This window comes from Neophocaena asiaeorientalis, unplaced genomic scaffold (assembly GCF_003031525.2).
Source record: "Neophocaena asiaeorientalis asiaeorientalis breed wild unplaced genomic scaffold, Neophocaena_asiaeorientalis_V1.1 scaffold78, whole genome shotgun sequence".
In the NCBI taxonomy this organism is placed as follows: Eukaryota; Metazoa; Chordata; class Mammalia; order Artiodactyla; family Phocoenidae; genus Neophocaena; species Neophocaena asiaeorientalis.
The window spans coordinates 11,647,486-11,673,562 of record NW_020175018.1 but is presented as its reverse complement, the minus strand read 5'-3'; the positions used below and the strand labels follow the sequence as shown (position 1 = coordinate 11,673,562).

Sequence of the window (26,077 nt, the reverse complement as noted above, 5' to 3'; positions counted from 1 at the left end):
CTATGGAGTGCCAAGTGGGTGACTTTTGAGATGCTTTTCCACCTGGAGGTTCTGCCATTTGGTCTGATTCTATCTGGTTCTGCGGCCTCTGTCTCTGCCCAGGCAGCCCCCGTCTGGACAGAAGCTAAGACACATCTGTGTCCACGTGCCTCAAGCTCACCTTATCCTCCTCACTTCCTCCCTCCCCTCCTATTGCTATCAGAGGGGCTCCCTGCCCGTCTGGCCGCTTCCCGCTTCCTGGCAGGGCAGGGCAGGGCTGACCCGCAGAGGCCTGTCTGTCTCTTTCAGCACGTCTGTGTATCTGTGTGCGTTTCCCCATGGGTGTGCCTTTAAGTGTGTGCGTTTGCATGTATGTCTCCATCCCTCTGAGTCAGCCTGGGCTCAACCTACCCGTCCCTGGTCCCGCCAGGATTGCCCCTCAGGGCAGAGCTGTGGTGGGCTTGGCCCACCTGCCAGGCTCTTCCCTACTCCTGCTCCAGGCTCCAGCTGGAAGGGGTGATCCTAGGTTGGCGGGCCTGCCCTCAGAGGTGGGGGAGGTGGGCACAGTGCAGGGCACAGGTACACATGCGTCTCACACCCACCATCGTCTGGGGGCATGCACGGGGGCCCTGCCTTGACCTAGGCCCATGCCATGGAAGTGGCCTGGACAGAGAGAGGACATTTAAAAAAATAGAGAGAATTTAAGCTTCCCATAAAAGAGATGGGGAGGGGGAAGGAGGCAATGGAGGCCGAGGTGGGGCTGGGAGATGAGTGGCTGTCCGAGAGCTCTGGGTCCCTGGGGGTGACAGTCTCTGTGGGCAGGACACAGCCCCTGCCCAGGCTGTGCCCGTCTGCCTGTCTGGCTGTGCCCAGTGGGCACTTTAGCCAGGCCCAGTTGGCCGAGGGGAGGGCACCGTATGGCTGTCTGTAGAGTCTGTGCGGGTGGCGGGGCAGCCTCTGCGGCCTGCAGTCCCACCCCAGGGCCCTTGCCCAAGCGTCCGTGCGGCCCGGCTGGCTCTCAGGAGGCGAAGTAGGAACTCTGCATGGAGTAGAGCCTGTCGATGGGGTTCCCCACGCGGGCCTGCAGGGAGCCCACATCCGAGGAGCCGAGGAAGCAGTCGCTGAGGCTGGTTAAGGAGGTATCACTGTCGATGTCGTGGAAGATGGAGTCGTTCCCTGGGGGGCAGAGGCGGTGTCAGCACCGGGGTACAGGCTGGGGCTCCTGGGGGCCCTGTTGGCCCTACAGGCAGTGTGGCTGGAGGTGAGGGACGGACAGGATGACCTGCCGGCGGTGCCCGACCAGAGGGGTTGGGGGCTGTGGGTGAGGTCTCCAGGGCGCCCCTTTCTGGTCAGGAGGAGGCAGGTGGGCTGTGTCGGAAGGGGCTGCCGGTTGGGGGTGGGGGGGCCTGGGGCAGGAGGTGGCTTTTTCGGCCCCAGGCCTGCCAGGTCAGGCAGGGGGCAGGGGCCGTGCTGGGGCAGCAGGGGGCCGGGCAGCTTACCATAGGGGTTCATGTGGTCACCTGGCATTTGGGGCGGCGTGAGGCCCTGCTGGAAGGGGTCGCTGCTGCCGTAGGGGCTCTGCTCCATGGCCACGATCTGCTGCTGCGGCGGGGCCAGCGGCGTGTAGGAGGCCATCATGCCCTCCATGCGACTCGACAGGACCTCTGGGGACAGAGCACGCCCTCACTGACTGGCCCTGCCTGCCCTGTCCTGGAGACCTCACAGATGTACCCCAGGAGTCCCATGACCTCCCTCACGACCCCCGAGTCCAGGCTGCCCACTGCGGTCTCTCTGACCTCCTCCTTCCCAGCCCTGCCCCTGCTGAGGTTGCCTGTGGCCTTCTAGGGTCACTGAGCCTACATATCTGACCCTCCAGCCCACCAATCTTCCCCAGACACACAGTCCAGCGTCTCTTCCAGAAAGAGCCCTCCCTCCCCACCTCCTCCCTTCCTCCTACAGTCCTGCCCTCCAGGAGCTCCCAGCCTGGGGAAGACAGAGGCTTCCAGTGAGCAGCCAGTACTGATTCGACAACATATGGGTGCAGTGAGTGCCCTGCATCTGGGAGCATCAAGGTGGAGCCCGCACCCCGGCCAACAAGGCTCAGGGAAGGAAGGCTTCCTGGAGGAAGGGGCCCACCACCTCCATGCGACTTAAACAACCAGCAGAGGTTCAACCAGCCGAGCAGGGGGCAGGCATGCCAGGCTGAAGGGCAGCAAAGGCAGAGAAGAGAGAAACTGCCCTGTGGGAGCAAGGAGCCCAGTCCATGGGGATGGAGCGTGAGGACAAGAGAAGGTTGTGCCTGGGGAGAGAGATGGTTCCTTGGGGACCCGAGCTGAGTGGGGGCTCCCTTGAGGCTGTAGGAAGCCAGTGGAGGGTCTTAGCTGTGGAGCAACTGTGGAGAAAGGCTGGGAGGGTGGAGGCCAGAGGAGGAGACCATTGGGAGGGGTTGGGGTCTGTATTAATGCAGATGTGGGAAAGACTAAGAGGGGCATGAGGGACATGGGACAAGAAACCACTGCCTGATTTGGTGACTGAGCAGATGCAGTACGTGTAGGACAGGACGGGGGAGGTGACTCCTGGGTTCCTGGTGTGGGTACTGGGTGGGTGGTAGTGCCATTTGCTGAGACGGGGTAGGGGAGCTGTAGGGGGTGTTTTGTGCATGTGGCAGCAGGGGCAGTGGTATGAAGTGCAGTATGGGCTGTGATGAGCTCGAGGGGACCGTGGAACTTTTCTGGGGAGGCTGCATCCAGGGGGCAGCTGGGAACACCGGAGAGTGAGACACAGCTTGGGAGCAGGCTGGGAGACCTGAAGCCGTGGCTGCAGCCCCAGAAGGCTGGGCCATCTCGGGAGAGGGGGGGCAGAGAGGGAAGACAGGAAGAGCTGGGCTCTGAGGCCACGGCCTTGAAGCCCAAGGTCCAGCCTGGGACACTGGTCTGGCCCCAGAGTTCTGAGTAGAGGGGCTGCCCATCAATCCCTTGGCATCTGCCTCAGAGACCCCATCTCACCTGGGAGCAGGCAGCTGAGGCCCCTTCCCCAGTTTGGCAGGCTCAGGGAGCTCCCAGTGCCCTCCCTTCAAGACCTAGAAGGCTGCATGTCCCCATGGGGCCAGGGAGGCCAGCCCCAGCCCAAGTTGTGGAAACAGCATCTGGGCAAAGCCCAGTCCACGCTGGACTCCTCAACACCTTAAGACTTTCTCTGGAGACTTCTCTGGAGACTAATGCTGAATTCTACTGTGGGCAGTAGGGTGTATGGTCATGTTAAAAGCACAGGCTCAGAAGCCCTACACTCCGGACTGAAGCCTGGCTGTGCCCCTTACTAGCTGAGTGATCCCAACAAGTCCCTTAGTCTCCCGGAGCCTCAGTCTCCTCATCTGTGAGATGGGATGTAACGATGCCCTTCCTCTCAGGGATCTGTGAGAATTAAGTGAGACGGAGCGTGTGGAACGGTGAGAACAGTGCCTGGCACACCGCGTCGCTGTTTTGAATATGGAAATTATGCCACCCCTCTGGGCCGCCCACCCTGCCATCTCCCCTCCTGTGTCCCACGGCCCCCACTGCCTGTCTCCTTTACTGATCTCAGCAGGTTCCAAGGCAGCAGCTCCCTGAGCTCTGATCACCTTGGCGGGAGGTTTCTTGGGAGCCTAGTTACAGAGACTGAGCCCCACCCCGGGCCGCCCTGCTCACCTTGGCCCAGCCGCTGGGAGTTCTGCTGCTCCTGTTGCTGCTGGTGCCGCCGTGCCAGTTTCTTCATCTGCAGGAGACACAGTGTGTGCCAGTCTCCGCCTCCAGCCCCCCTTCATTCCCACGCCACCCTCATCAGGCCCCTGGTCTTCTGCCTGCACCCCCTCCCCATCCCACCCCTGTCCAGCGGGGTGGCAGGTGCCTGTACTCACCTTTGCTCTTTGGTTCTGAAACCAGACCTGGACCACACGCACACTGAGGCCTGTTCAGCAGCTGGGAGGCAGCAGGTTTGGGGGGATGGGCGGGGAGGGGGAGGGACGCCCAGCCCCCAGCAGGAGCAGAAGGGGTGGTGTCTGGAAAGGCAGCGCGTTCGGCGTTGTCAGCCTCCACCCCACCCCAGGCACCCCTCACCTTCCGGCAGGGCTTGGAGGAGACCTCAAAGGAGGCCTTGAAGGCTCTTCGCTGCTGCGTCGTGAGGATGGTCCGGGGTCGTTTGGGCCTCCGCGGGTCCTTCCCGTCGTCCCCACTGCCCTTACTCTGGCTGCCCTGTCCCTTGGCCGGCTTCATGTCCCCATCTTCGTCCTCGCTCTTCACTGTGGGGGACACACCCCAGCCTGTCAGCCTTGTATCCTCAGGCAACTTGCTACCTGATGGGATCCCATCACCTCCTGCTAACACCTGCCACGACTCCCCAGAGACCTCGGGGTAAAGACCACCCCCTTCCCCTGACCCACAGGCCCTGCGTATCTAGTCTCTCATCTCCCATCCAGGCCCTGTGTATCCCCTTCCTCAGCACACACTCCTCACTTTCTTATCTTGGACCCCCAGGGAGACCTGAACCAAGGCCCCCAGACCTGCTCTGCTGACAACACACAGGCAGACACACACAGGAAGGCACCCTGGTGAGCAGGCAGAGACACACAAGCACGTGTGCACTGCACACTCAGATGCGTACACGTTCAGAGTGGTAGAGATACAGGCCCACGTGGGGACAGGTATGGGCGCTGCAGAAGCACGCAGGTGTACACATGTGGCTGGACACACTGAAGGGAGCACAGGATGCTCACTTGTGGCCTATCTGCTGTCCTCATCAGGCCCATGGCCCACCTGAGGAGAGATGCTGGCATCTGTGTTCATTCTGGCCCTGGGCTTCCCCGACCCATCTTGCCTGGGACCCACCTTGTCCTGCTGGCCTCCGGTGCCCGGGAGACCCCAGCCCAGCATGTCAGCCTTTGGGAAAACCAGTTCCCACGGCACTAGCCCAGCACTAGCTGGGCTTCACGGCCCAGAGAGGAGGCTACCAGGAGCCTGCTTCCTTGGAGCTTCCAGGGACTAAGAATTGATGGGCAAAGACACACACTCCAGACGTTCTCACACAGGAGTACTTGTGACCATGACATGTGCACATGTACACACACACACGTAGAGGTGCATGCTCACAGGCAGGGACATACAGACATGTACACATCGGAACAGACACACACACCTGCGTGCAGAAGCGTGTGTATTCACCTGGAGGCACACCCACACCCACTTCCATTCCTGAGTTGTGGGTCTCAGAGATGCCAGCTCCAGACAGATAGCAGAGCATCCTTCCCACCCCCCATGCCTCCTGCTGACCCTGAGTCTGAACTGGTCTCCTTTCTCCTAGACCATCTTCCTCTGAGCATGAGCCCCTGTGGAGGGGACCTCCCTCCGAGAACCCCTCCCTAGGCCTGGTGTGAACGTGCCAATGGCACCTGGCTGGCCTCTGCTCTCCCACAGGAGCCCAGGCAGCCTGGCCGCCGTGGTGCCCTGCCCAGGGATGGACAGAGGTACAGGTGGTGGGAGCTCACACCTCCTCCAAAGGCTCTGGCAGGGACAGCGCTCCTTCGTGTGGACAGGTCCTGTGACCATGGGCTCCCGGTTCCCCACAAGGCCCGGCAGATCAGGGCACCTCCTCCCCACGCCCCCTGCTCCAGTCCATCTTCGCCACCCCCAGGAATGACAAGGTGCCAGCCTGCTCCCTGACTTTTCCCTCCTTAAGACTTGTTCACAGCTGGCCCTGCCCTTCCTGCCAGGAGGGCTCCAAACTGGTAAAGTCTTTTGGGGGTTGGAGCAGGGTAGAGAGGAGGCTTCACCCCGGGAAATGGAGTCTCTCCCTCCACCACCGAGGGCCCCAGTCTCCCCATGCAGCGGGGAAAAAAGGGAATAGCTTGGGGCTGCTGCTCCCCACTGCTGAAGGCTCTGGGGGGTGATGCAGAAAGGCTGCATCAGATCAGACACCTGCAGCCTGCAGGCCCAGTGCTGGGAGAGACCCCTGGGATGCTGTGCTCTCGGGGTGGGGGAGGCCACAGCAAGGATAAGAGCAGGGGGAGGGTGGTGGGCCAGAGAGCAGGGGGTGTGGCAGCATGTGTGTGCAAGCTACAGTACATGTAAGCACGTGGATGAACGTGTGCAGCCACACGCATAGGTGTTGACTGCGTGAGTGTGCTGGGGCGTGCGTGCACATGTTTACATGGGTGTGGGCTTCTGCATGCTTGGGCATGTAAGCACATGTCTACACATGGACATGTGTCTGTGTATTTACACTCCTGGGCTTGGGTATCCACACATGCATTTTATATGCTTGTGTGTGTGCATCTGTGATCACATGCACCTACACCTGTGTGATAGTGTCCAGGTATATTCGTGCGCCTGTGAGGCTGTGCACACGTGTCTGTGTGCACCCCACATGTGCACGTGTGTACTGAACCCATCAGTGCGCGTGCGTGTCGGATGTGGGTGCAGTGTCTGTGTATAGTGCAGGTCCTGGGGTCACGAGCGGGCTTCTGCAGGGGCGCCTCTCCCCACCGCCTGCCCCAGCTCCAGGCGCAGCTCACCGGAGTCGGACTCGTCGGGGCTCACGGAGCTGAGCAGGTCCTTCTCCTTCTCGTAGTCACCTTTGCACAGTAGCTGGCCCTCCTTGAGCACAAACTCGTCGCCCTTGCGTAGCTGCCGCTCACACACACAGCAGCAGAAGCAGCCCAGGTGGTACACGCACTCCAGCGCCCGCATCACAAACTCAGTGGGGGCGATCTTCTCCATGCAGCCGCTGCACTTGGCCGCGAAGAGCCTGCAGGTGCAGAGTGGGCGCATTGGCTGGGCTCAGTGGTCCCTCCCAGAGGCACTGCCCACAAAGCACCTCTTCCTCCCGCCAAGCTGACCCTCCAGCCCAAGTGGGAGAGGCCCTCCCTGGCACAGAGCCAGGCAGTGGGAGCCCTACCCCCTTGGCTCACAGGGCCCTGGCGGCCTCATGGTGGGCACTGGGCAACCTGCCCGGAGGTGCCTTCTCCTGGGAGCATCAGCTTAGGGTCATTCCCGCTCAGAGACACAGTGGCCACTAGAGGGCAGAGTGCAGGTTCAGCCTCCACCTTCCCTGGGAGCCAGGGGGGCCCCTGCCCTGAGGGGAAGGCCAGGCAGCCCACAGGTCCCATCTACCCTTACTCTAGCACCGGCTCTCCTCCTCTCTGCCCCTGCCTCTCTCCCCCACATCCAACCAATCCCCAGCCTTGCCCAGCCCATCACCCAGCCTGGGTCCCTCCTCTCCTGCCTGAGGACTGCCCCAGTGCCCTCCCTGGGTTCCTGGCCTCTCCAACCCTTCAACTCACCCTCCAGGATGACAGCCAGAGGGATCTGTCTAAAACACACATCCGATCGTGCTGCTTCCCTGCTCCAGACTCTTCCATGGCTCCCTAGTGCCCTCCGGAGAACCTTCAAGTTCCTGAGTCTGGCACTCAGGCCCTTCACAGTCCTGCCTCTTCTCTGACCCCTCTGCTCCCCGAGGCTTCGGCCCCATGGACCAGCCTGCGGTCTCTGCAGAGCACCACATGGACCAGCCTGCGGTCTCTGCAGAGCACCACCACCTTGGCTCTTCAGCATGTTCTGGGCCTTGCCTCGGCTACCACCTGCTTATCCCTCGTCTTAGCTTAGGAACCTACACCGCGAACAGATATTCACGGAGCACGTGTGGTGTACCAGCCGCTCTTCTAAGCGCTCTGCATGCAGAAATGCATTTCATCCTTGCAACAACACTATGAGGCAGGAAATATTAATCCCATTTTAGAGATAAGGAAACCGAGGTGCTGGGAGGCAGAGTCACGTGCTCAGGGTCACGTGGGTAGTAAATGATGGAGCCGGCTCTGTTCCCGGGCCTGATCCAGTCCCTCCGTGACAGGGAGGATCCATCTTCCATCTCCAGAGACAAAGCTGGGGGTGGGGGCAGGGGTCTTCGTGACTCCGGCGAGTGTGCAGAAAGAGTCTGAGCAGCAGGGCCCCGCCTCTGCCTGCACCTACTGACCGCTCCTCCCGGCCCCCGATCCCTGTCACGTGCCCTGCTCTGTGGGAACAACACTTTGATGGAAAAATTTATGAAGAATCAAATTATTGCTGCTGGGAGGGAATTAAAACCATTTTTCATTCCCCACGTCCCCGGGCCACGTCTGCGGGCGCCACCTGGGGAGCACTGTGCACATCCCATCCCTCTTTATGGCCCGCCATCACAGGCACAGATTACAGCTGCAATTCTCTACTAATCGGTTCTGGAACAGAAATGGCCATAAATGCGAGGCTTTCGGCCTGCCTCCCTTCCCGAGGCTGCCATCAGCACCGCCCACGGCGAGCTGGTGGGACACAGTGGGCAGGGCCATTCCGAGCTCTACCTGCTGCCCTGGCACTGGCCAGGGCACTCAAATTGGGGACACCCCAGCAACCCCTGCCACCCACCTCTAGTCTACCCAGCAGACTCCTACTCATCCTGCAATGCCCAACTCCAATGCCACCTCCTCTGGGAAGCCTACTTTGATGCCCCCGTCTGGGGGAGGTGGCATCCTCTATGCTTATCTCAGGCCTCAGTTCCCTCTACTATAAAATGGGGATGTCAACAGGACCTCCCTCAAAGGGCTGTTGTCAGGATTCAATGATACTGAGCATTTAATTCAATGAATGAGTACCACATCAGAGTGATGGCACATGGCCCTGTCAGCTCCCAGTTCTACAGAGGTCCATCTGATCCTCAAGGAGGCCTCAGTGTTTGAAAAGACCATGAGTGAAGGCTTGGGGGCGTGCAGAGGCTCAGGCAGACAGGACCCCACTGGCCCACACAGTGCATGCCTTCACAACGGTATATGAGACGGATGCAGCTCCAATTTGGCCCTTTGGCTGGAGACCTTTGTTCAGGGTGCAACCCACTCAACTGTCCATGTACCCTAAGCAGAGGCCCTTAGGAATCTGGCTGGCCCTCCAACTCTGCCAAGGGGTTAGGGAAGGAGCCAGGTTTGCAGAACCTGCTGCTCTGACATGGAGAACACTTCTGCCTTGCCCCTCTCACTGCCTCCTTGTCCCTCTCCCCACACTCTATCTCCTGACCTGGCGGCCCCACTAAGGGCTGCAGCCTGGCCTCTGTGGCCCATGGGTGGACAGGCAATGGCTGCATCTCTGTGTCACCATGTCAGGGCCAGGGCCCCAGGCTGGGTTGGCACACCTTGGGCGGTTCCCAGAGAGGAGGCCCTCTTAGTCAGTGGGAGGGGGCAGCTGGGGGGGGAGGAGGGGTGTGTGACCCACATTTGCAGGCGCTGCCACCATGCAGGCTTCGTTCAGAACAGCCCCGCTAATGCCTTGGCAGCAGGGGGTCGATTGCTACTTTCTCCAAACTCATCAACACAATCTATTATTAATACTTCTCCAAAGCCTCGGTGCTGCCATTACAGAGGCAGCTCCAGCCACTCGGGGCATCATCTGTTATCTAGATTGCAAAAACTCGGGAAATAAAACAAACTGCACACTTTATAAACAGAATGTGCCATTCGTTTGGTCTCCAAGCATCTCTCCACCCAATAAAACATGGGGGGGGGGGAAATGCATGAAATACTCGCTCCCAATTATGGGGCTGCCTTTGTCTACCGTGCCAGGGTGAGAGCTACCAACTGCATGCGTGGGAGGGGCTGGGGTGCCAGCGGGGTGCCCTCCTCTCTGCGAGCCCCCCACTCCCTCCTTCGATCCCTCCCACCATGAAGGATCGGTGGAACCAGCCATTGAGAAGCAGCCCCAGCTACAGGCGGGTGGCACTGGAATCAGATGGACTCGGGTTCAATGCCTGTCTCCACCACTTGCTCGTTTGTGACTGAGCAAGTAATTTCCTCTCTCTAAGCTCACTTATCTGTATAATGGGCTCAGCAACACTGCCTGCTTCTCAGTGTGAAAATGCAGTGAGTTGTCAGGATAAAGCTGTGAGCACAGCGGGAGTGACTGGGGGCTGGGGCAGGCCTCTCCGTGAATGCTGCCCAGAAGCTGCAAATACTGACCAGAGATGTAGAGTTGCTCAGGCTGAAAAGCTCCGGGCCACCCCGCCTCCCTTCCCCTCCTGCCCCAGAGATGCTCCAGAGCCTGATGTGAAAGGCCTGGAAAGCATCAAGGGCACTGGATTTGGAGCCCTGGTCCTGCTCTCCATCCTGACCGGCTCTGTGACCCTGGGCAAGTCTGAACCTCATTTTCCTCATCTGTAAGATAGGGACAACAGTCCCCACTCCCCAGCTGGCCTGGGGATTCCAGATGGGTGTGTTGCTGCTTCCCACACTTGGGCTGGGAGGCCAGGATGGGGCAGGCCCCGGGGTCAGGGGACGATGGGGTGCTGTGGGGCAGCTCTAAAGCTCTGGCCGGGGGTGGGGGGAGCTCCCTGTGGCTTTCCCTCTAGCTGCCCTGCCCTCTAGGTGCCAATCCCCCTGCCCTGGCTCCTCCCCCAATCCAGAAGCTCCAAATCTAGACGGCAGCTTCGTGACCACAACACAGACACACAGGCTTGCTGGCAATCCACACAACCCCCTCCCCATTTTTCACGTAAACCGCCGACCCTCTTCTCCTCAGGCTGTGACTACAAGCTAGAATGCCATTCCCCTTCTCCCAGCCTCTGCCTGGCAAATATCTGTTTATGAAGGATTTAGCTTGGGCATCCCTTCCTCCAGGAAGCCCCCTTCTCCTCTCCAGTCTCAGATACTTCTCCTGACAACTGCACTTTACGTATTTCCAGGTGCACCTTCCCCGTGGTCACCTCTGTGTCTTCAGTGCTGAGCCTAAGTCCCTGTACACACTAAGGTGAGCAGTGAATGTTTGCTGAATGAATGCTGAACCATCCAATATAGCCCTGTTCAGCCCGTGAGGCAGGGCAAGTCAGTCCCCACCCCCAAGCTGGTCTGTGGGAGCCTCACCCACCTGCCCTGGGGAGACAGGACCACCTGGGAGGGGAGCTGTGGGGGGGGGGCAGGAGGCTAAAGCAGGCAGCCTGGTGTTCCCTTCTGGCTTCATAACTTTTCCCTGTGTGACTTTGTTCAAGAGAGTGAGCCTCAATTTCTTCATCTGTAAAATGAGAATGATGGTACCTACCTATGGGGTTGTTGGGAGAGCTGAATGCATGTGAAGCCCTTGGCCCTGTGCTGGCATGAAGAAGGCATCCCACAAGAGCTGGCTTCTGCCTTTCTCTTGTTCCACGTGAGTCCAACATGCTTTCATTGATTATCCTCGCTGGGGTCTCCCAGGGGTCCCTGGGAGCAGCCTTCCTGATGCAGGTCCCAACCATTCCCCCTTCTCATGACCACCCTGGGTTCTGGATCCATCCTTCTAGCTTCTGTCTGGCCTGGGCTGGACAGAGCACTCCTGGCTCAATTCTCTGTCTGTCTCATTAATATCATTGAGCTCAGTTAACATCTAACTGCATCACCCCATTAAGTCCTCACAGAACCCTAAAAGGAAGATGTTTCCGTCTCCGTTTCACAGATGAGCACAGGAAGATGCAGAGGGCAGGTTCAAGGTCACATGGCAGCATCACCATATACTCCCTCCCTGCTCTGTGCATCCAAATGTTTCTTTGTTCATCAATTACCCTGGCCCTTTGCTCTGAGTATCATGCCCACGTCTGTCTGCCCTCAAGGCTCTGAACACCCCGAGTTCTTATTACTTGGCATAAGCCCAGCACCCAGTTTCTTAAACCAAACTGAACATCTCCCCCTCCCCCAGGATCATCTGTGATTGCAGCTTAAGAAATTCCCTTTTTCGGGATGTCCTTCCCTTAGAGTCCCAGGCTACAACAACATGTCTCCATCTCCTTTGAGTTTTTATTGGCTTATTTATTTAATGCTCAATTTATTAAACTCATAAAGCTAATAAACAAAACTCAGAAAGCCAATTTTTTGGGGAGCATTTGAATGTGGATTACAAAATGATTAATTAATTTCTCTTAAACCATTGACACCTGCAGTGATACATGCAGCACAGCTGATTCTCTTACCTCTGATAAAACTGGTTTCCTAATGTCCTGGGGCCCCTCCAGCCTCTCCTCACGGGTTTTCATCCCCAGATCTTGGAGTCCACACAACACTCATTAGGCTTGGAATCCTGGCTCTGTCACTTCCTTGCACTGGAAGCTTACACAAGTCCCTTCTCCTCTCTGAGCCTCAGTGACCCCATCTGTCCAGTGGGGATGATGGCCTGGGCGCATCCCCCCAGGCTCTACACGTGGTGATCATGATCACTGTCATCATCTCTCCAAGACTGTCCAGCACCAGTTCACTATCCTTGCTGAGTAGAAGCTCCTCGGCCTCCTCCTCCTCACTGTACTGCCATTCCCAGACCCCCATCACTGCACTTTACAGTTTATGTAGCCTCTTGCTGGGTTCTCAGTCCAAGAGCTCCCAACAGTTTTAGGATAAGCCCAAAGATCTAATCATGGCATTCAAAGCCCCACTCTACCCCTGTCACACCTGGCCTCAGATGCTCTGCTACAGCTGCCACGCTTCTCGTTGTTCCCTGAACACAGCAAGTCCCTTCCTGCCTCCTTAGCACCTAAAATTCCAACTGACTCTACGACCTATCTTCTCAACCCCTTCCCTTTACTTCTTGTTGAACTCCTCTTCATCCTTCAAGACCCAATTCTATTGTCACCTCCTCTGTGAAGCCTTCCCTGATACCCACAGATCCAGATACTTGTGTGTCTGAAGCCCCCACTGACTTAGAAATAAGGAACTGGGTCTAATTCAATCCCCTACCCTTGGCTCTGGCGTTGAGTTGGTGGTTAGTGACTGTTTGTTGAGTGAATGAATAACCTTGGGAGAAATGAAATGGGCAGCCAGGTAGGACAATAGAATATTGGCTCCTCTGCTTCGGGGGGGGGTCTTAGAATACTACCAGCTAACAAGATAAGTGAACTTGCCCTCCCGTGTCCACTCCACAGCTAAACAACCCGGAATCCAGTGTCCCAATTTTTCGTCAACGAAGTTCTATACATCACTCCTGTTGGGCTGGGAGTCCTGCAGTAACACTCCCAACATCTGCACTGCACTGGCATCCATAGCTCACAAGGAAAGCCCTGGGAGTGCCAAGTTGGTATAAAATGACTTCCCTGACCTTTAAGTGATTGGGCCAGGCCTGGACACCTGACTCAAGGTGGGCCAACTAGACCCTCTGTCCTGTGTCTCTTCCTTCTCCTGCTCATTCAAGGGCCCTTTTAACAGCCCCCCACCCCCATCCTCGTCCTCAGAGGTGTGACTTTCCACATCTCCAACACCAGCTATGTGGCCTTGGGTCATTCACATCCCTTCTTTGAGCCTCAGTTTCCTCTTCTGTAAAATGGGGGTGTTAATCCTTCCCTCACCTGGTGATGTGAGAAGGCCTAGTCCAGAGGGCATCTCGGCAGGTGTGTGGTCCCTCTCGCTCCCCAGTCTAAGTGTCACGTGGTGCCCAGTGCAGGCTCTGGAACCTTCTCTTCTGCACCTCCAATTTCAAGTCTGAAGCCCCTATCACATTGTTGGGTCTGAGTTCTCCCTGAGGTATGAGCTTCTGTGAGACCCTCCCCCAGGGCCTGACTGGGGACCAGGGAGATTCTGGACCTGGTTTCCCTTAGGGCCTCTCCAGGCCCAAGTCCCACAGTTCCTGGAAGCACTCCCTCCATAGGGACCACGAGGCTTGGCACCTGGAACTGAAGGCCCTCTGTCCCCACTGTCCACACCTTCACGGATTCACCCAGCAAACACCCAAGGAGTCTGACTCTGTGCCAGGCTCGTGCAAGATGTTTGGGGAACAGTCAGCTCATATCTCGTCCCATGGGAGCTGGCATAACGTGACATGTGCTTTGACGGGGTACACTCAGCAGGCTGTGGTGGGCATAGAAAGGCATGATAGCCAATCTGGAGGAGAGCTGGGGACTTCCTGGGAAAGGTGACATGACACAGAGTTAAAAGAACTTGGTCCTGGAGGCAGAAAGAATGGTCTGAAGAGTCTCAATCCCCGCTCTGCCACTTGCCAGCTGCCTGACCTTGGGGCCAGCCACCTCTACTCTCTGAACCTGTTTTCCAGTCTGAAAACTCAGACCACAATCCCCACCTAACATGTGATCATGGTCCCATGTTTGCCTTCTCTGTGCCACACCTCCACAGGCTGGCGTGGGATCCCAGGATGGAGTGGCCCCAGAGCACTAGGACAGGCCCCCATATAATAAGTGCCTAGGAGGTGGCTCGTATTAGTATGGCTCCTGGGACTGTGGCATCTATGATGATGCTGGTTGAGAGATGAGCTGGAGTTCACAGGAGCCGAGGGGACAGGACTCCAGACACTCTTGGGGGTCCAGCTGCTGCTGCTGGAGGCTGCCTGTCACTTGCAGGAGCTGATGCGGTGAGAGCAGGCAGAGGGAGCTGCCTGGCCGCCTCCCTCCCCGACTCGTTGACATCTCCCCCACGTGCCTGCCGCGTCCTTATCATTCCGCGCGTAGCTGGTTTTTATTTTGAGACAAAAAGGGGCCTGTTGATGGGGATCCAACTCAAACCAGCTGCAAACATCTGCTTTGATGCGGCGGCGGCGGCGGGCCAGGCGGGCGGCGGCGGGAGCCGCAGGCGGGGGCCCCGGTGCGCGCGCGTCAATCACGCGGCTGGAATGCTTGGCGTGGCCGGTCGCTGGGACCGGCGGCCGCCGGCGCGCGGCCCTCTCCGCAACCTAGCCGCGCCGGGGCCGGGCCTGCCGTGAGGGCTGCCCCGGCGCTTCCTGCGGGCGCACAGACCCAGCTGTGCGGGGCCGCTGGCTCCAAGGCCCTTTGATCCCGGCCCGGGGCGCTGTCGGGGAGCCCGCAGACGGGGCTCGAGGTCACGGGTCAGGGGCAGGGAGGGACAGGCCCAGCTGGGAGCCCGGGGTACCATCCAGGGGCCAGCCTGGCCAGGCAGGCACACATTCGGTGATTCCACACATATTTACTTGGCACCTACTACGTACCAGGCACTGTCTGGAGGCTGGGGATAGAGCAGTGAGTCAAATGGACAGTCTCTCCCAACCCCGCCCCCCCCAGCTTCCAATCTAAAGAGTGAGGGACAGGCAACAGATAGATAGATCTCTAGCAGACAGAGTGTAACAAGTGGTAAAAATGATGAATAATAAAGAGGCAAAGAAGAGCGACAGGGTGGGGCAGGGCGGGGGCAGGGTGTGTGTGTGTGTGTGTGTGTGTCTCCAGGAGATTTAGAAAGAACAGGCAGAGGCCTTAGTGAGATATCTGGGGAAAAGGGGTTCTCAGCAGAGCGAATAGCAAGTGCAAAGGTCCTGAGGCCTGAGTGTATCTGGGGTGTTGGAGGAAAGACAAGGAGACCCATGTGGCTGGGGCAGGTGAGCAACAGGGGAAGGGGCTAGGAGGTGCAGGTAGAAGGGGGGGGCAGGTCACGTGGGGTTTTGGAGGGAGGGTTTTGAGCAGAGGAGGGATGTGATCTGATTTGCATTTTAATCAGGTTCCTCAGGCAGCTGTGTGGGGGCCCAGAGATGCTTTGGGAGTTGATCTCAATAATCCAGGCAAAAGATAATGTCAGCTTAGACCAGGTAAGGTGCTGAGAAGTCACCCTACCTGGGATGCATTCTGAAGGTAGACAGGGACACGAGAGGATGTGAGAGAAAGGATAGAGGCACAGATGAGTCCAAGATTTGGGGGCCTGAACAACTGGAAGGATGGAGTTGCCACTAAATGAAATGGAGACCGAGGTGAGGTGGGGGAAGGGAGAGTCAGGAGTGCAGTTCAGGACATGTTACATCTGAGCTGAATTCCAACAGCCATGTGGATGTGTCCAGAGGGCAGTTGCATGTACGAGTCTGGTGTTCAGAGAGAGGCCCTGGGCTGGAGACACTGTTTGGGAGCTGCCAGGATGGAGACATACATGCTCACACACATACACACTCCTACAGAGTGAGTTATACGTGGCTTGGCACCTGATAACTAGTCTCTCACCTTTGGGGCTCTGACCCCTGGGGGTTTAGGGGCAAGGCCCAGACTCTGCCTCAGGAGCTGCTTTTCCATTTGGGGATATTGGGGCTTCTCCAGGGACCAGACCTCTTTTGGTGATATCAGGGAGAGACAATCAGTGGTGCAGGGCAGGTGGAAGGTGGAGCATCACACCCCTCTGATCATCCCCCACATGCCTCTTCCTGCCCTCCAGCCAGGGCCTACAGCAGCAGAGGTCTGTGTGCTCCAGGCCAGGCCCCAAGCTAAGGGCTTTACCTGTATTATTTCATTAACCCTTGGGTTGATGCTCTTCCCTCTTTTTTCTGCCCTTCCCTGGTGAATTCCATTCATTTGATAATTGATTTATTCACTCATCCATCAACATTCACTGAGCACCTACTATGAGCCAGGCCCTATGCCTTCTCTTCCCACCTGCTCATCAAACCCCTCTGAGCTGATCCTAGGTTCCCTTCCCCCATTCTCACTGAGTCACCAGCTCCAGGTTGCCAAATCCAGCAGCCATTATTATTTTTTTTTTAATTTTCTATGTTTGATTTTATTTTATTTATTTTATTTTTTTTTTGCGGTGCGCGGGCCTCTCACTGTTGTGGCCTCTCCTATTGTGGAGCACAGGCTCCGGACGCGCAGGCTCAGCGGCCATGGCTCACGGGCCCAGCCGCTCCGTGGGGGGTGGGATCTTCCCAGACCGGGGCACGAACCCCTGTCCCCTGCGTCGGCAGGTGGACTCTCAACCACTGCGCCACCAGGGAAGCCCTATTTTATTATTCTTTTGAAACATCAATTTTTATTATTTTTTAACATCTTTATTGGAGTATAATTGCTTTACAATGGTGTGTTAGTTTCCGCTTTATAACAAAGTGAATCAGCTATACATATACATATATCCCCATATCTCCTCCCTCTTGCATCTCCCTACCACCCTCCCTATCCCACCCCTCTAGGTGGTCACAAAGCACGGAGCTGATCTCCCTGTGCTATGGGGCTGCATCCCACTAGCTAGCTATTTTACACTTGGTAGTATTTATAAGTCCATGCCACTCTCTCACTTCATCCCAGCTTACCCTTCCCCCTCCCCGTGTCCTCAAGTCCATTCTCTATGTCTGCGTTTTTATTCCTGTCCCAGCGGCCATTATTATTGTTATTATTACTTACTAAGATTTATTAAGTGTTTCCTACATACCAGGCCCTGTGCCTTATTTGCACACATACTCCTCCCCCATAAGACCCCTTAGAGACGGGCTCTGGCACTCTTTTCATAAGAGAGGAAAGTGGTGCTTGGAGAGGGTAACGCAACCGCTCAGAACTGTGAGAACTGGGATCGAAGCTGGGACGGGCTGCAGAGCACACCCTCCCAGCCTCGCCTCCTGGCTTCCTGGACCTCCCTGTGCTTGAAGCCCTCTCTTGCCTCAACCTCATCCTCCCTGCCCGCCACTTGGAATGACTCTGCACTTGCTCGGTTCATTAGCTTAGCGCTGTGGGCCCATGACCTGGGCTGGGCCTGGGGGTGCCGAAGGTACAGATATGAGGGGCTGAAAACACAGGTGCGAGATAAGAAACCCCACACACCACAGATGTAGCGGCCTTTGGATTTCTCTCCAGGGTCCTGAGTGGCCAGAATAGGCCAGGCCCAAGGCTGTGGCCTAGGAAGGGCTGAGCGATCCAGGACAGGGCCTGAGGAAGTGTAAGGTCAGTGGGGTGGGGGAGAAGGACTGACTTCCTGGAGGAGGGGGCTATGAAGAGTGTAAATAATTGAAAGGGGCAAGTGCTGGCTGGCATGCGAACAGGAGTGTGTCCAGTCCCAGTGTCTGGGCTCTGGGTAGGCAGGGACAGAGGAGCAGAGAGGCCGTTCTGGGAGGGAGGGGTTGGATAAAAGCAAAGCCATGAAGAAAATGGAGGCCATTTTCAGGGTTAGGGAGACAGTGGTTCAGAAAGGTTGGAGCTTAGGTGAGAAAGGAGAAGGGTCAAGCCAGAGGCCTTGAATGTTGGGCTAAAGAAGATAGACAGGTCAGGTTTCTTTTGTTTCCATCTACTCATCCACACACACACCCATGCACCAATGCACGCATGTCTCCATCCACCCACCTGCTGGGCTAACCACCCATCTCCCACCCATCCACCCTTCTCAGCCATCCATCCATCCAACGTATACTTAGGCACTCGCTCTGTGCCAAATCCTGTGCCATGATTCCTCTTAAAAGCAGAAACTGCCTTCTAGGGCTTACTGGAAGGCTTGTTGTAAGCATTCACCTGACACCCACCACGACCAAGTGCTGTGCTAGGTGACGAGGAATCAACGGGGAACAAGATACTCCAGGGGCAAGAGGTCTCAGAAGGAGATACCCAGGGCACCACAGAGCCTAACAGCTGACCTCACTGATGTTTTGGCCGCATCATTCTGACCCCAAGGATTCTGGACTCCCTATACACAGACCACAGCATTTTAATTAGGGTTATAACAACACTGATAAACTCCCTTTGAGCAAGTGTTTTCTGGAACAAACTCCATTAAGGCAATTTAAGTTTTTGACCAATTTTCTTTCTAGTGCAGTTAAATAATTTACAAGTTTTTCCCTTTCCATTTTTATTTTACTAAAATTATTTTCATTGAGATGAACTATTGCCCATGAAAAATTTTTGATAAAGATTTGCTTCATTGTCAGGTTTGTGCCTGTATTGTATCTTACTGATTATCGGGATTTGACCCTTCGGTTAATTTGTAGCCAGTGACACATTTTACCATGAGCGGTTTCACTGCTGTCAGTTGCATTTTGTACTGCTTAATTTACCAAGTTAAATTTAGCCCCGGGCTCAGGTGGTTTTTAATGTTAGCAACAAAATCACCAAAGTTGATGACCACAAATTTTACCAGGCAGCCAATGAAAATCATGCTCAGGGTCAAAACTACGGGTCAAGACAGCCTTGTGGTATCTTATGTTGGGTGCGAAATGTCCAGCTGAAGCTGGGACCCCGTGGACTGAGTGTGCTCTTTCTTACTCAGTGATCTCTCCCCTGACACCTCCCTCTCCCACTTATAACCCCCAGGTTCTGGTGGCTGCTTCTCTACACTCTGGTCACGATCCTGAGTTTGTCAAAACAGCCCTTAAAGCTGGCACCCAGCAGCCCACTGCTCAGCACAGACCTCCACGGGCCAGAAGAGCTGTCTGCTCCCTTATTCCCTACCGTATACTCCTCTTAAAGCAGCCAGAGATAACACTGTTAGCCCAGTCACTGAGGGCTTCACTGCCCAGTCTCACAAGATCTGGACCAACGCCCCCCCCGCCCCGCCTCCCAGATGAACACACACACACACACACACACACACACACACACACCTGTACTCTTGCTGTCCAGTTTCTGAACCGCACACTGGCATACATTCCCACTGTCACACTCACAGGAACCACACCAGCCCTGTGCTCATAGCTTCACAGGCAGGGGCTTCACCAGTGCCTCATGACCCCCCTCGGAGGCAGGAGTCCCTTCCTTACCAAGGTCACTCAGCTGGTTTAGTAGAGGGAGGGCCCCATCCCAGGCCAGCCTGGCTAGTAAAACCGCCTCTCTCCTGCCTTCCTGGAGACTAGGAAGCTGCCTGGGGACTGGGGAGCAAATGTCCCAGACCCGCTCTCGGCCAGTGGCCTGTGTCCGGCTGACACTGCAGGGACACAGCCATAGTGCATGGGCAGAACACGTCCCCCAGCTGAGGGGCCTGAGACACGATAACCCGAGAAGTGGGTGCAGGAGCAGAGTGGACTCCAGGCCCGGGGGAGGCCGGGGGGAATTGCTGGAGGAGGAAGCCCTCAGAGGAGTGGGTGTCATTTATTCCCTCCCCGCGGCCCGGGCCCTTGCCAGGGAGTAAAAAGAGGCTCTGGGAGACCGCCTCCCCGGGGCTCCGCGCCCGGGCGCTGCAGGAGGGTCTGGGCCTGGGCCCCGCCGCGCACCGCGCTCCTGCCCCGCCGCCAGGCCGCCCGTTTAGTGGGTAACTGATCGCCCCGCGCCCCGCCCCAGCAGCCTGCAGCCCGCCCGAGCCGCTTAATCACCGCCCGCCCGGCCGCATTAGCATAGTAATGGCCTTTAAATTGAGCCTCTTTGTTTTTTAATTAAGCTCCCAGCAGGTACAGAGAAGAGCGATTATTGAGGAAGCTGCCAGCGCTAATCGCCCGCAGTCATTTGACAATTAAAAAGCGCCCGGCTTTAACCCTTTCCCTGCGCCCACAGCAGTTCCCTCGGCATTTATCCAGCGCCGACTGTGTGCGCGCCTTCCCCGTGGCCCCGCCCCTAGAACTCGGAGGGACCCCTGCCAAGCCTCGGTTTTGCTAAGGAGCAAACTGAGGCGCAGAGAGGGCGGGTAATTTCGCCAAGACACACAGCTCAGCTTGAGCGTGGAGAGCGGGGCTGGCAGACCGGGTGCGAGAGAGAGAAATCCAGCTGCCTGGGTTTTGCGCCTGGCACTGCCCTCTGCTTGGTGCCCGGGCGCCTTGTGAGTCTGGTGGGCAAAATCCTCCTGCTTTAAGGCCCAGGTGGGCACCTACCAACCTCCATGGCAACAGCCCTCTCCTTGGAATTCTCAGGATATCCTCTCCCGTTGCTAGTTCACCCATTCCCCAAATACCGATGTGGTGTTTACTGTGTGCAAGGTGCAGTGCTGGGCACTGGGGACAGCTGTGGACAAGGCAGAAGTGGGCTCTGCCCACATGGCCCTACAAGCCGAGAAGGGAGACAAGCGAATAGGAAGATATCGCAATGGTTCATTAGCCGGCCCAAGCTGGGGGGCGCATCAGAGAAGGCCACTCTCCTGAAGACAGAGGTTTGAGACAGAGAGGAAGGAGAATCAGCCAGGTAAGGATGGGAAGCGATGGACAGTCCAGGCAGCAGAGGAAACAGTGCGTGCAAAGGCCCAGAGACGGGACGAGCATTAACCAGAAATAAAAGCTGCGGAGATGCGTGTGTGGCAGGGGACAAGAGGCAGAGTAGCAGGAGCCAGCTGAAGTGCGCAGGGTCTCGCAGACCATCTACTTTTTAAACTGGGGGTGTTTTTAAAATAATTGGACGTATTTTTGAATAGGCAGTGCACTGCATGGTCTAATATTCAAATGTAAAGAAGGCTGTTCACTGCTCTCTCCTCTACCCCGTCCCTAGTCCCTAGCCATTCAGATCCCCTCCCCAGAGACCAGCCAAGTCTTCCATTCAAGCCACCTTCCTGAGATAGCCCATACACAAGCCCGTGTAGATCCATTATTCCCCTCCCTCGACTTTTTTTTTTTTTAATGAGGACTGTTTGGGGGGTTTGTCCGGTTTTTCTTTTTCTTTTTTTTACGCAAACACTACCTTACACACTGTTCTCCTTGTGTCCCGCTCACCCCTCCCCCACCCTCCTGCAAGACTGCTGGAGAGGACTCCACGTCTTGGCCTGGAGCACCTCCTTATACAGCTGCTCGATACTCTATTGTATGAGCAAACCCTAATTTATTTAACCCGTGCCCTGTTGATGGCCTTGCGGGCCATTTAAAGGATTTTTGTCTTAATCTCAAGAGCCATGGGAAGCCACTGAAACGTTTTAAGTGGGGAGTGGCTGGAGCGATTTACATTTTTAGAAGATCATTTTGGCTGCTGGGTAGGGACCCAGGGTAGGGGGGAGTGCAGAGTGGGAGCAGGGAGACCAGCTAAGAGGATCACTGTCGGTGCCCTGCCAGTGAGAGGTGCAGGGAGTTCCACCCAGGGGTGCAGGAGTGCGAGAAGGGGTTAGGTTACCGAGAGCGATGTAGGGCGTGAGATGGACTGGGCTCTGGGCTGGGTGGGAGGAGCCCTGGGGTGGCTCCCTCGACCTGACCCTGTCCGATGCCTGGTGAATGGAAGGGCCAAGACCGGGATGGGGACAGGTAGTGGTGGACGGGGATGGCGTGGAGACCCCAGGTCCGAAGTTACCCTGGTCTGACTGCACCTACAGCCAGCGCAGCGTCTGATTCATCACTGGGTCTGGGATCTCCCCACTCCGGATCTGAGCCCGACTCCCCGACAACCAGCCTCAAGCCCCATCTCTGCCTGCTCTCCCTTTAGGGGGCCTGCTGCTGGTGGCCCTGAACCCCTCCTTCATCCACGCCACGCTGAGGCTGTTTCTGGAGACAGGGCAGCCCCGAGAAAGCCTGGCAGCTGGCTTTTTAATAAAAGTAGAGGAGGCTCCTTAGAGCATGGATGTGGGCGTGAGAAGGGCTCTGGATAGATTCTGCCCCTGGTCACCACTGGGGAGGGGCACATCTCTGCCCTTCGCTCCCTGGTGGGAGTGGGGCGTAGACTCTCCACGCCCCGGATCCCCCCTAACCTTTTCCCTGACTCAGAGCAAGAGGTGTCCTCCCAGAGAGGAGCTGTACTAGGGGCAGCCAGGACCACCCTCTGCCCCCTTGAACCCCATGGAAGGAGGCAGGGAGCACTGCAGGCAGCGAGGGGTTAACAGTAGGCCCACCCCCATCTATCAGCCAGCATCTCCCAAACAGACGGACAGACAAGGCAGCTGTCCAAACAGGCCTGTGTACCTGGCCACAGCCGCAGAGAGGACAGGGCAGTGGCTGTTTACTCTGCTTCCCTCCCCCATCACAGTCACACACACACACACACACACACGCACACGCACACGCACACGCACACGCGGCGCGTGCGCGCGCGGCCTTGCAGGGCATTTGCAATCTCCCCCTGGGGATGCGCCCCCCCACCCCTGCTCCTCCCACCACCCCGGAGAAGATTCCTAAATGTTCAACTCTGAGAAAAGGATGTCCTTGCTCAGGGCTGGGGTGGGGGCGGGCGGGGGAGCTCCAGGAGTTGGTGACTGAAATGGCTGATTGGCCCAGATGGGCCACAGTCACCCGAGGCCCTGCAGAGCTCACTCCCAGGTGCCCACTCTCCGTCCAGGGGACTCCCGGCAATGCTCCCCGATGCCCACTTTCTGCCAAGAGCAGAAGCTGAGTGTCTCAGAATCTGGAGACCCGGTAAAGCTGGTGTGTCTGGGGAATCACCTTCTCAGACCACCTCCTGGGAATATGTCTGCCCAGGGCTCCCAAGGGGGACTCTCCAGGCTTCCTGGGCCCCATGCCAGGCCTGCCCTCTGCCCTGTCCCTCACAGCTCCCAGGCAGCTCCAGTTCAGCGTCCCAACCATAACGCCTCAGGTGGCTCAAGGGAAGCTGACCTCACTGACTGGTCTCCAGACTGGTGTCTCCATATCCCTGAGGCCACCAACAGTGGCCCTGCACCGCTGCCTGAGCAGCGCCTGGGTCCTCCCTCTCCCTCACCACCTGCACCCACATTTGACTCACCATCAGGCTCCTATTTGGCTCTTGATCTGACCCTCCTGTCTGGTGGTGAGCTGTTTAGGGGAGCTGGGTGTGTTAGGTGCCCACAGTGCCTGGCCACCAGCATGCCGCACCCTCCCTCTTCCTCTGCTGGTGGTCCCACTCACTCTCCCAGGTCCCCTCAAATGCCTTTCAAACCCCTGGGAGGTGCCCCCACAGGGTCAGGCTCTCCCCCTGCCCCAGCACCAAGAGCACTGTGTACTAAGCACCTGCTGCGTGCCTGGCCCTGGGCTGAGCTCATGCATTCTCTCTCATTTCCTCCCAACCCTGTAAGGCAGGGGAAACGACCACCCATTTCACAGATGAGTAAACTGAGGCTCAGAGAGGCAATGTGCCTTGTGCCAAGCCTCGCAGCTACAAAGTGTCAGAGCCCCAAATAAGAGAGAAGGTCGGTGTATGATTTGGCAAAGGACAAAAAGAGCTGCTTGCTTGGTATGTGAGCAGGGTTCCTGGCACTGTGCCTGGCACAGGCTGGCAGTGGGAAGTGCACAACTCTGACCAAGTCCCTGTTGCAAGGCGCCCCATGGGTCTGTGGACCTCATCACATCAGGCCATCGCTGGACTCACAGCTGGCATTGCTGGGGTGGAGGGGTGCGTGATAAAAACAAACGCTCCCGCTTACCCAGCGCTCTCTGTGTCCTGGTTTATGGAGGCCACCGAGGCTCGGAGAGGGAAGCCCTCGTCTGGGCTCATCTTGCCGAACACGGTGCAGCCAGGATTCTGTCTCAGGCTGCGTACACCCCTCCCCACCCCCGGAGGCCAGGCCCTGGATCCCTCCTCGGCACCCCACCCAGTGTGACATCTTTACGGCACATGCTGGGCCTGCGAAGGCCTGGATGGGGTGAGGGGGAGGTAGGACACCTCTCAAGTAACGGATTGTAAATTCCTAGGCCCGGGCTTTCCATCCCTAACAACCTCCTCCCGGGGCTCACAGCGCCTGTCCCTTCGCAGCCAATTTAAATGAGGGGTCCCAGACCCTGGGCGTAAAGCATTCCAGACTCGGGAGAGGGGGCAACTATTGTTTCTCTAAGAAAAAATAAAATAAAATCAAATCAACTGGGTCTCTGCAGCTTCTAATCACTCTCACATGTGCTGCATGGCTCCTGCCGAGGACAGCCCTCTACAGTGTGTCAGTCCCTTGGGGGCACAAACCCTGCTTCTCCCCAGAGCATGTGAGGAAGGCCCCAGATCCCCATTATACAGTGAAAGAAACTGAGGCTGGGGGAGGGAAGAGAGAGCCACCGTGCCCTGATCACCCACTCACAAAGCGGACAAGGGGACGCCTTGCTTGAGGTCACCAGCCAGCACAAAGACGAGCCAGGACCTCCTCAGGCCGACAGGCCCCATGGGATTTGAATCCCCACCCTTCAGACTCCAGAGCTGGAGGCCTTTGCCCTGTTCAGCGTGGTCTCCCCACACGAGGAGCGCCATTGCCCCCTCGGAAGGGGCCTGGTCCCTACAGCCCTACCCTGGGCAGGTCCCCACACAGCCCTGCAGCTGGGGCCCAAGAGCATCGAGGCTGGTTTTTAATAAGGAAGATGAATTTTCTTGGAAGCCCAGCCTCTGGAGGAGGGGGCAGCAGAGGCTGCGACCGAGGCTCTCTCTGCCCTTCTGGTGGGAGAGCAGCGGCGGCCTGGCTGCTGGGGGCTTGGGCTGTGGGGGACCGCCGCCCCGGGCCTGGAGGGAGCTGGCTCTGCGCGGCCTGAGCTCTCTCCCCGCGTAAGCCCACAGGATATTACACTGCCTTTGTGTGCCGGGTGACCCAGCTGCTGGTTATTGAAAAATTCCACCGCTCGGCACAGGGCAGGCCCGCTGACCCCTCATCCCGGGACTCGCCTATCTTTCAAAAGATACGGGATTAGAGCACCAGACCCGACCTGGAGCAAAGCCCCGTCTGGGGTGTCTGTGTTTTCGTGGCCTCTCGGGATACTGGCTGGAGTGGGCTCTTGGCGCAGGATTTAATTAGTTGGAATCAGCCTGTGATTACTGCGGCGACTATTTACCCAGCCACTCTGCAGTCTGAGCCCCGCTCGGAACAAAGATGGGCCCCTCGGCCCCACTGGCCGGGCCAGGGGCCCCAGCTGAGCCCAGGCCCAGCTGCGGGGAGGGGAGGGCCGTGGGCCTGGCCACCAGGCCTTCCGCTGGCACACCTCATTTAGCTAGTATTTGTGGGTTTTCTCAATGCAAAACATCTAAGCGAAGCTTTTAAAAAATTAAAGCATCTCAAGAAATTTATGGTCGATTTCCGAGCCTGGTCCGCCTACCCCCGCCCCACTCACAGCTCCGCAGCAGTGGTGGAGCAGAGCCAGGTTTACTGGGACGGGATTGAATCCTGCCCACTCGCAGGTGGGCTGGGCCTGGACGTGTGCCCGGGATGTCCAGCTCTGCGAGTGGTGGGGAGGTGCCCTCGCCCTGAGCTTCCGTCGCCCCCAACTCTGCCACCTGGATGCCCCCGGCTGTGTGTCTGTCCTGCAGTCCCCACCAGGCAACCACTGTGCTAGCAGCGAGCTTGGTCGGGGAGAAGAGGTCTACGTGTACACAAGTCTGGTGTGAGCCCGCCTTCCACCATGGAACACAGGACTCCACACGTACACACGCCTCCCTGTACGCACTCGTGCGCGCACGCCTGGGTTGCATGCACCAATAATCTACAGCCCCCCAAATCCACCTACCCAAGCCCGCCAATGCGGATGTGTATGTTGGCACTACATAGGCACACATCCATACACACTCACGTACGGCCACTCACACCCACCTGAACATCTGTATTTGCCCCACCCTGCTGTTCATGCCTGCATAATACACA

The 26,077-nt window shown here is 57.4% G+C and overlaps 1 protein-coding gene across 2 annotated transcripts in view; it reads right to left on the bottom strand.

Annotated features, from left to right (window-relative positions):
- Positions 1 to 717: 717 nt before the first annotated feature.
- The window catches only part of LMX1B (LIM homeobox transcription factor 1 beta), an 80,462-nt gene continuing 55,102 nt past the window's right edge, over positions 718 to 26,077 (bottom strand). Inside the window, exons 3-8 of one of the 2 annotated variants that reach the window (XM_024762803.1) lie at positions 6,521 to 6,753; positions 4,055 to 4,252; positions 3,872 to 3,921; positions 3,663 to 3,729; positions 1,479 to 1,643; positions 718 to 1,155 (exon numbers count right to left, since the gene is read on the bottom strand). In XM_024762803.1, the coding sequence (XP_024618571.1) occupies positions 998 to 1,155; positions 1,479 to 1,643; positions 3,663 to 3,729; positions 3,872 to 3,921; positions 4,055 to 4,252; positions 6,521 to 6,753 (871 nt within the window). In that variant the 3' untranslated portion in view covers positions 718 to 997. The remainder of the gene's footprint in view (positions 1,156 to 1,478; positions 1,644 to 3,662; positions 3,730 to 3,871; positions 3,922 to 4,054; positions 4,253 to 6,520; positions 6,754 to 26,077) is intronic. The other variant, XM_024762804.1, reaches the window with a different exon arrangement.